The 10,284-nt window shown below is 42.2% G+C and overlaps 1 protein-coding gene across 1 annotated transcript; it reads left to right on the top strand.

The window, feature by feature from the left end:
• Positions 1–6,406, top strand: LOC133425274 (fas apoptotic inhibitory molecule 1-like). Its single transcript, XM_061716029.1, has 4 exons — positions 1–197; positions 2,126–2,354; positions 4,462–4,511; positions 5,962–6,406. The coding sequence occupies exons 1-4, from the start codon at positions 81–83 to the stop codon at positions 6,109–6,111; spliced, it is 546 nt and encodes a 181-aa protein (XP_061572013.1). The 5' UTR covers positions 1–80; the 3' UTR covers positions 6,112–6,406.
• The last annotated feature ends 3,878 nt before the right edge of the window (positions 6,407–10,284 follow it).

Below are 10,284 nucleotides of genomic sequence, written 5' to 3' on the forward strand. Positions count from 1 at the left end.
ACCTGAGCACGAGCCTCCACCTCCACCCGGCACCTGAGCACCAGGGAACCACCGGGCAGGGAACCACCGGGCCGGGAACCATGCTGGGGGGAGACCTGGTCGCCCTGTGGGAGTTGGCCCTGAGTGACGGCGTCTACAGGATAGAATTCGCCCACGGGACCACGACCGGGAAGCGGGTTGTGACTGTGAATGGCGAGGTGAGCTTTTCCTTTCATCTCCACTGGTACCTGGTCCGGTCAGGAATTTGAGGGATGGCTTTCACCCATCATGTATGTTGGATGATGTATTCATGGCTGGGTGATGGATTGATGAATGGATGACGGATGTTGAGTGATGAATAGATAGTTCGGTGATTGGTTGGTTGATGGGTGTTGTCGTGTGATGGGTGTTTGGGGATGGATTGATGAATGTTGGATGATTGATTGATGGATGTTGATTGATGGATGTTGGGTGATGGATTGATGGGTGTTGGATGATGGATTGATGGATGTTGGATGATTGATGTTGGGTGATAGATTGATGGGTGATGGATTGATGGATGTTGGGTGATGGATTGATGGGTTTTGGGTGATGGATTGATGGATGTTGGTTGATGGATTGATGGGTGTTGGGTGATAGATTGATGGGTGTTGGATTGATGGATGTTGGTTGATGGATTGATGGATGTTGGTTGATGGATTGATGGATGTTGGTTGATGAATTGATGGATGACGGATGTTGGTTGATGGATTGATGGATGTTGGTTGATGGATTGATGGATGTTGGTTGATGGATTGATGGGTGTTGGATGTTGGTTGATGGATTGATGGATGTTGGTTGATGAATTGATGGATGACGGATGTTGGTTGATGAATTGATGGATGACGGATGTTGGTTGATGGATTGATGGGTGTTGGATGTTGGTTGATGGATTGATGGATGTTGGTTGATGAATTGATGGATTGATGGATGTTGGTTGATGGATTGATGGGTGTTGGATGTTGGTTGATGGATTGATGGATGTTGGTTGATGAATTGATGGATTGATGGATGTTGGTTGATGGATTGATGGGTGTTGGATGTTGGGTGATGGATTGATGGATGTTGGATTGATGGATGTTGGTTGATGGATTGATGGATGTTGGGTGATGAATTGATGGATGACGGATGTTGGTTGATGGATTGATGGATGTTGGTTGATGGATTGATGGGTGTTGGATGTTGGTTGATGGATTGATGGATGTTGGTTGATGAATTGATGGATGACGGATGTTGGTTGATGGATTGATGGATGTTGGTTGATGGATTGATGGGTGTTGGATGTTGGGTGATAGATTGATGGGTGTTGGGTGATGGATTGATGGATGTTGGTTGATGGATTGATGGATGTTGATGGATGATGGATTGATGGATGTTGGTTGATGGATTGATGGATGTTGATGGATGTTGGATGATGGATGTTGGGTGATAGATTGATGGATGTTGGGTATTGGGTTGATGGGTGTTGGGTAATAGATTGATGGGTGGATGATGGATTGATGGATGTTGGTTGATGGAAGCTCTGCTCTGATCTTGTGTGGGGTTCTATGAGGCAGTTGAACATCTTTGTGTCATTTGGAGGTTTGTAGGAATAAAAGTATAATTTACTGCTTCAGAGAGTCGCATCATGTGACAGAGGACGTTCTGATGTCAAATTAAAAAAGTTTTCTTGAACTTGACACTTTTTGACTACTGAGATTCGATTTTGATCTTATTCCGAGGACATCATGTGTTTCCCTGGAAAATGGTCAGACAGCAGAGATGCTCCTGAACTCAGCTGATGAGAAGCTGGATGCTCTTCTCCTCTGTCCTCTGCAGAACCCGGCCGCCAAAGTTTCAGAAAGAATTTAACATGTTGATCTGACCACAGAACCGTATTCCATTTCCTCTCAGACCATTTTTAATGATCTTTGGTCCAGAGGAGACGGAGATGTTTCTGAAAGGTTCCTCACATACGTCTTTGTCTCTGGAAGTGTTCCTGAGTGGTTTTTCAGATCTGGAATTTGAGTTCAAGTCTGGTTTGATAAGAGTTTGAGCCGCAGTTTTATTGTGGAATAATTTCTAGTTGATTCACGCGGAGCTTTAATGATCTCTGATCCATCAACAGGAAGTGATCAGGAGGGACTGGATGTTCAAGCTGGTGGGAAGGGAGACATTCACGCTGGGCGCCGCCAACACCAGAGCCACCATCCACATCGAGGCCATCAGCGGCTTCGCCTACGAGTACTCGCTGGACGTGGACGGCAAGACACTGCAGAAGTTCGTTGACGACAGAGCCAAGACCACCAAGACCTGGGAGCTGCAGGTGGACGGCGTGGACTGCAGGGTCGTCCTAGGTGAGCGCTGCCACTTCAGAGTCCAGCGGTGTCTGAGGCAGGAAAGTAGGTGGAAGCGGTTAATCAGATCAGGACGGGTATTTAAGGAAGGAATCCTCTGGATGACCTGAGGCTAAACATGCAACCCTGATTTTAATTAATGAAGGAACACAGAAAACCTTTCACGAAAAATGGCAGCCAGTTTGATGGCAGCTAAATGATTCTAAGGAACCTGGGACACGGACAGCAAGAGGCTGGAGAAGTAAAACTAACCACCTGGAGGAACACGACTTTAATTACAATTAATGGGCAACAGGTCAGTGATGTGATTGGCTCTTACAAAGATATTCTTAGAGGGACTCGACAATGGACCGCTGTTCACCAACCGCACAACACCTTCATAATAACCTCACAATCTGGTCATCTACAGGGTTCTTGGGTCCTGGTCCTCAGGAACCGCTGCTCAAACACACCTGATTAGTGATCCGATTAGTTAGACCTTGATGAAGAGCTAATGGTTATCTAGTCAGGAGTGTTTGAGCAGGGAAACATCTCAAGCATCCAGGACAGCTGTTCCTGAGGACCAGGGTTGAGGAACACTCTCCTCCTCGAGAGTCAGAGGTTCTGGAGGATCGTCTGCGTTCCAGGGACTTTTGCTCCCCTCAAATTTTAAAAAGCCTTATTGTTTTAATTCAGATGTTACATTTCCACAGTCTAAAACTGAGGGGCAACATCTGGTTTACTAGTCTGACACGATGCTCCAAGTGGGGAACTATGCAGTTCCTCTACTGACCACTGGAAGCTGCACCCAGACCTACAGTTCCTCCACTGACTACTGTTTCCAACCGTTGGAAGCAGCTTTCTTCCTCCAAGCTAATGCTGCAACCCAACCCTAACTGAAGGACGTCCAGTCTGACGGTCTCTACCTTGTCCTCTGGTTGAGCAACTTTTACTGCAGGACTCTTCCAGGTTGGGTACTGGACCACGAGCCACCAGGTTGGCAACTGTGTATGGTCTAGACCAGGGTTCGGCAACCCGCGGCTCTAGAGCCACATGCGGCTCTTTAGCGCCGCCCTAGTGGCTCCTGGAGCTTTTTCAGAAATGTTTGACCTTTTTTTTCCTTTTTTTCTTCTTTTTTTTCTTCCTTTTTCTCTTTTTTAATTTTTTCCCTCTTTTTTTCTTCTTTTTTCTTCTTTTATTTTCCTTTTTCCTTTCCTTTTTAATCTTAACATTTTGACTTTTTTCACGAAATTTTGAATATTTTCTCGACATTTCGACTTTTTTCTGGACATTTCAACTTTTTTCTCGATATTTCGAATTTTTTCTCATTTCGACTTTTTTCTCAAGATTGTACTTCAACATTAATCTTGACATTTCGACTTTTTTCTCGACATTTCGACTTTTTTCTCGAAATTGTACTTCAAGTCTTCAACATTAATCTTGAAATTTCTCCTTTCCTTTTTAATCTCGACATTTTGACTTTTTTCTCGAAATTTTGACTTTTTTCTCGACATTTCGACTTTTTTCACGAAATTCTTACTTTTTTCTCGACATTTCGACTTTTTTCATGAAATTCTTACTTTTTTCTCGACATTTCGACTTTTTTCTCGAAGTGCATAATGAAACAAAAAACTTCTATAACTAATATAGATACATGCAGCATGTTTTGCCTTCATTCTAAGGCTGATACAAGACTTTTCATTTTTTGCGGCTCCAGACATATTTGTTTTTTGTGTTTTTGGTCCAATATGGCTGTAAAACATTTTGGGTTGCCGACCCCTGGTCTAGACATTGGCAAACCGAGCAACTGGGTCCTGATTTTAGTTCTGCTCGTCCTGGTTTCAGGTTCCTGCACTCATGTCAGATGCTTCAGTAGTGACATCAGAGTTGAGGATGTTCAAGTAGCATCACAGATTAGCATGAGCTAAGCTAAAATAGCTGAGTTGTGGTAATTGAACTATCGTTGGCGTGTTCTAACCCAGATCCCGGCCAACCAAAGGTCCAGGTCCCAAAGTGACATTAGCGCAGTCTTTAAAGTTTATGGTTGAACCATCTTTATTTGCAGGGATGTCAGAAGGGATGTAAGGTTTCCTGCTTTAATTCAACGCTCTGTTTTTGTCCCCAACAGAGAAAGACACCATGGATGTTTGGTGCAACGGGGAGAAGATGGACACGACGGTGAGAACCACTGATGGTCACAAACTGAACTGGTGGTTTTAAGCTCTGGCAGGATGTTCAGATCACTGAGTCATGATCGATCAGATCAATAATCAATCAGGTCCACATCCATCTTTGTGGTGCTGCACCATGCAGCCCTAAACCTGGAAGCTAGGAGCGATGGTAGCTAAGGATGGGCGGTATGGACTAAAAAATGTATCACGATCATTTCTGGCATTTATCCCCATAACGATAAAAATGATGATAAAAAAAAACTCGACCTTTTTAACTATAAATCTATCTCGCTCTCAGACCTGCCATGTTTGTTACACAAAAACGTATCAACGGGAATGTATCCTTCCTTCCTTCCTTCCTTCCTTCCTTCCTTCCTTCCTTCCTTCCTTCCTTCCTTCCTTCCTTCCTTCCTTCCTTCCTTCCTTCCTTCCTTCCTTCCTTCCTTCCTTCCTTCCTTCCTTCCTTCCTTCCTTCCTCCATCTTCCTTCCTTCCTTCCTTCCTTCCTTCCTTCCTTCCTTCCTTCCTTCCTTCCTTCCTTCCTTCCTTCCTTCCTCTATCTTCCTTCCTCCCTCCATCTTCCTTCCTTCCTTCCTTCCTTCCTTCCTTCTTTCCTTCCTTCGTTCCTCCATCTTCCTTCCTTCCTTCCTTATTTTATCCCTTCCTTCCTTCCTTCCTTCCTTCCTTCCTTCCTTCCTTCCTTCCTTCCTTCCTTCCTTCCTTCCTTCCTTCCTTCCTTCCTTCCTTCCTTCCTTCCTTCCTTCCTTCCTTCCTTCCTTCCTTCCTTCCTTCCTTCCTTCGATATTCCTTCCATATGTTTAGCTGTGAGGAACATATTAGGATGCTTTTAACTAAATGTTACATTTTGGTCAAATCAGGATTTAAATTTGGCATCAGTAGAATATTCAGTTGTATATGAATTGTGTTTGGTTCATTTAGGTGTTTGTCTGATTATTTGAGGGGCCACATTAGGGCTGTGCGATTAATCGATTTTAAATCTAAATTGGATTTATTAATCAAGACGATGTTAAAAAAAGGAAAATCGGAAAATGGATTTTCCTTTTTTGCAGCTGGCTGCATTACAGACAGAGCTCGTCTAGTCATCTTTGTTTGGTCAAAAAAATTGTAAATGTTGTCACTTTACTAAACTCAAGGAGGATTTACAGTATCTTTCAATTGCACTTCATTCCCAATAGGGAAATTTGTTTGCTATTTTTCTTTAAAAAATAAAGATAAAATATTTGAAACAATTTATTCCATTGTCTTTTGTAGTTTTACCAAAAAAATCGAAATTGAAATCGAAAATCGGGTTTTCATAGAAAAAAAATCAGGATTTTATTTTTGTCCAAAATCGCCCAGCCCTAGGCCACATGTGTTGATGCTGAGCCCACCCTGGGATAAAAGGATAAAAGGATGCTCCACGGATCCCCGAGTGTTTTCTCTGCCGTGTTTCCTCAGGGGGAGTTTGTGGACGACGGCACTGAAACATACTTCACGGTGGGGGAACACGAACTCTGCATCAAATCAGCGAGCAGCGGGAAGAAGAAGAGCGGCATCGTTCACTACCTGATGCTGGACGGGGGGAAGGTTCCCGCCTCCACGCAGTAGAGCCGGACCGCACTGGGCACGCTCACAGCTCAGACTCGTTCTCTGGAGGTGATTTCCTTTTTTCTAGTGAAGAACTTTTGGTTTTCAGTCTCTTAGTTCATCACAAACTTAGACAAGCATGATCATGTAAATAAACTGTTAAATAAACTCTGACGTGTGCAGCTTTGATGTATGGTTTCAGTTTGTGGTTTTATTCTGAAGGGGGTCATATCAGTTACGGAAGGTAAGAGGAAGTTCTCTTATACGCCTTTTGCACCAAACCGGTTCCAGAGCTGGTTCTGGTTCACAACTTGTTCAACTTGCGAAACAGCTGAGAACCGGTTTGCTTTTCCACAGCTCAGGTGCTAAGGGGAACCTGTGTTGAAAAAATCAATTTTCCGATTCTAAATCGATTCGTATGTCTAAAGATCGATTTTTTTTTTCATCATTACATTACAACTTTTGGTATTTTTTTGTTTATGCCCAAAAAAGGAATGTTTTGTTGGACACGAGCATAACTAGTGCCACGTTTTTGCCTTTAAATATGTTTAAAGGTATGAAAACATTAAAGTTTTCAGTTATAATTGCATAAATTGTCTATATTTATTTGCTTTATATGCTGTCTTGGGTATATTATTTGCAAAAAATTCTAAAAACCAAATTCTCAAAAATGGGAAAAAATAAAAACGATTTCATCCGTCTCTGTTTCCTCCCTGGATCTGTTTGATAATTCTGACCCACACGATGTTTCTGAAAGCAGTTCTATCATCATTCTGGGAGGTGATTGGTCCTTACAGCATCATTAGCTGCCAATACTTGCTGTTGAATCTCAATATAATACTAGTATCAATATGTTGCATAACTACAGTCATATCATTCATGCAACAGCATTTTTAATAACACTAACCCAAATCAATATACGAATCGAATCGGATCGAATCAAAACGTGATAATCGATTCTGAATCTTAAGAATCGGAATTGAATCGATTCTTGACATTTGAATCGATCCCCTGGTCGCCCACAGGTTTCTGAAGCCTGGATTTGAGGTCCGTTTTTATTCGTACGGGGTGCAGTCATATTGGAACAATTGATTGCTTCTAAACTCTCCTGGCATTGTACAAGAAACTCCACTTCACTGCAAAAACTCAAAATCTTACCAGGAATATTTGAATTTGAATAATTTCTAGTTAAAATGTCTCATTTTTAGTAAAAAAATCTTATTACACTTAAAACCATAGTCATTACCAGAAAAATAACTTATTTGACAATTTTCACTTGTTTCAAGTAAATTTTCACTTGAAATAAGTAGAAAAATCTGCCAGTGGGACAAGATTTATCTTCTCATTACAAGCAAAACAATCTTGTTCCACTGGCAGATTTTTCTACTTATTTTAAGTGAAAATCTACTTGAAACAGGTGAAAATTATTGTTTTTTCCAGTGATGAGTCTTGTTTTAAGTGTAATGAGACTTTTTGACTAAAAATGAGACATTTTAACTAGAAATAAAACAAATATTCTTGTTAAGATTTTGAGTTTTTGCAGTGTTCACAGTTGTCAGGATCTGAAATCAGTTGATTGAGACCAAAACGTTAAATATGTTTATTTCTGCTCTAAAGTTGGACATCATTTTAACCCGGAGGTCAGTGGAGATGGACTCTTTTGCAGCCTCTATCATCTAGTTGAGGAACTGCAACGTATTTTAGTTTCCCATGAGAGTTAGATGGTTGGAGTTTGTACTCACTTCCCTCGTAAATGTGGTTAAAACCACTGCAGTGATCGGAACATGAACAATGGGGGTGTGGTTCAACATAAAAGTGAAACCCATGCTTTTATCTCGGATCAATAAGCCTGTATCAAATATCACCCAAACCAGTCAAATGGTATCTTAGCATTTGTGAGATTGTTCTTTGGCACAAATTTAAATGCAGATTTGGTCCAGTGGTCTGTAATAAAAACTCTAAGAGAATAGGTCACATGGGTGGGAAGCTGATGTATTTAATTTATTTAAAAAAGTATATTTTTCTGATCAGGATATTGTTGAGTAATTTGTTTTTCCAAACATACTGTAGCTCATAATCTGAGATCTGAATGTACGCCAGGTCAATAATGACATCATCAAACTAAAGGCCGGGTCATGGTGGAGATATTTAGTTTAAGAAGGAAGAAATAAGCAAGAAATCAATGAAAATAAAAGGTCAATTAAACATTATTGTTATTTAAGTTAGGTTGTATATCTGGTGTAGTGTCCCTTCTGCGTACCAAAAAAGTCTCCCCCGGTTTCCGGTTTTACTTGTTGTGACGCGTGCAATAAATGTCCAAAGCGGCTTCCATTGAGTAACTTTATACTCACACTAGGGATGGGTGGTATGGACAAAGAAATGTATCACGATCATTTCTGGCATTTATCCCGATAACGATAAAAATGACGATAAAAAAAACAAAAAACAATTCAACTCCATCTTTGTAACTATAAATCTATCTCACTCTCAGATCCGCCATGTTTGTTACACAAAAACGTCATCAACGGGAATTTATCCTTTTTCCTTCCTTCCTTCCTTCCTTCCTTCCTTCCTTCCTTCCTTCCTTCCTTCCTTCCTTCCTTCCTTCCTTCCTTCCTTCCTTCCTTCCTTCCTTCCTTCCTTCCTTCCTTCCTCCATCTTCCTTCCTTCCTTCCTTCCTCCATTTTCCTTCCTTCCTTCCTTCCTTCCTTCCTTCCTTCCTTCATCTTCCTTCCTTCCTTCCTTCCTTCACCCATCTTCCTTCCTTCCTTCCTTCCTTCCTTCCTTCCTTCCTTCCTTCCTTCCTTCCTTCCTTCCTTCCTTCCTTCCTTCCTTCCTTCCTTCCTTCTTTCCTCCATCTTCCTTCCTTCATTCCTTCCTTCCTCCATCTTCCTTCCTTCCTTCACCCATCTTCCTTCCTTCCTTCCTTCCTTCCTTCCTTCCTTCCTTCCTTCCTTCCTTCCTTCCTTCCTTCCTTCCTTCCTTCCTTCCTTCCTTCCTTCCTTCCTTCCTTCCTCCATCTTCCTTTCTTCCTTCCTCCATCTTCCTTCCTTCCTTCACCCATCTTCCTTCCTTCCTTCCTTCCTTCCTTCCTTCCTTCCTTCCTTCCTTCCTTCCTTCCTTCCTTCCTTCCTTCCTTCCTTCCTTCCTTCCTTCCTTCCTTCCTTCCTTCCTTCCTCCATCTTCCTTCCTTCCTTCCTTCCTCCATCTTCCTTCCTTCATTCCTTCCTTCCTTCCTCCATCTTCCTTCCTTCCTTCCTTCCTTCCTTCCTTCCTTCCTTCCTTCCTTCCTTCCTTCCTTCCTTCCTTCCTTCCTTCCTTCCTTCCTTCCTTCCTCCATCTTCCTTTCTTCCTTCCTCCATCTTCCTTCCTTCCCCCATCTTCCTTCCCCCATCTTCCTTCCTTCCTTCCTTCCTTCCTTCCTTCCTTCCTTCCTTCCTTCCTTCCTTCCTTCCTTCCTTCCTTCCTTCCTTCCTTCCTTCCTTCCTTCCTCCATCTTCCTTTCTTCCTTCCTCCATCTTCCTTTCTTTCTCCCTTCCTTTTCTCCCTTCCTTCCTTCCTTCCTTCCTTCCTTCCTTCCTTCCTTCCTTCCTTCCTTCCTTCCTTCCTTCCTTCCTTCCTTCCTTCCTTCCTTCCTTCCTTCCTTCCTTCCTTCCTTCCTTCCTTCCTTCCTTCCTTCCTTCCTTCCATAAATCAGCTTTACACAAAAACGTCATCAACGGGAATTTATCTTTTTAAGATGACAAATTCTTATCGTGGGGAATTTTTTCCACGGTATATCGTGAGCGGTAAAATATCGCCCATTCCTAACTCACACTTTGTTTCCAGTCTAACAAAATGTGTCCACGGTGTCCAGTTCTGCGTTTCAATTCTTTACTCCAAAAAACATACAAATCTTTCCTTTTCATTTCAGTTAATTCATCATTCATCACCTCAATTATATAACCTTTGACCTTGACAAGGTCAAATGTTATATAAATCATTCAAACGGGCAGCACGGTGGGTTAGTGGTTAGCACTGTTTCCTCACAGTGAGAAGGTTCCTGGTTCCACTCCCTGGACCGGCAGGGTCTTTCTGTGTGGAGTTTGCATGTTCTCCTTGTGCTTGTGTGGGTTTCCTCCGGTTACTCCGGCTTCCTCCCACAGTCCAAAAACATGCGTCATCAATGTGGAGAAATAAAAATGTTGTAAACTC

Source organism: Cololabis saira, chromosome 24 (assembly GCF_033807715.1).
Source record: "Cololabis saira isolate AMF1-May2022 chromosome 24, fColSai1.1, whole genome shotgun sequence".
In the NCBI taxonomy this organism is placed as follows: Eukaryota; Metazoa; Chordata; class Actinopteri; order Beloniformes; family Belonidae; genus Cololabis; species Cololabis saira.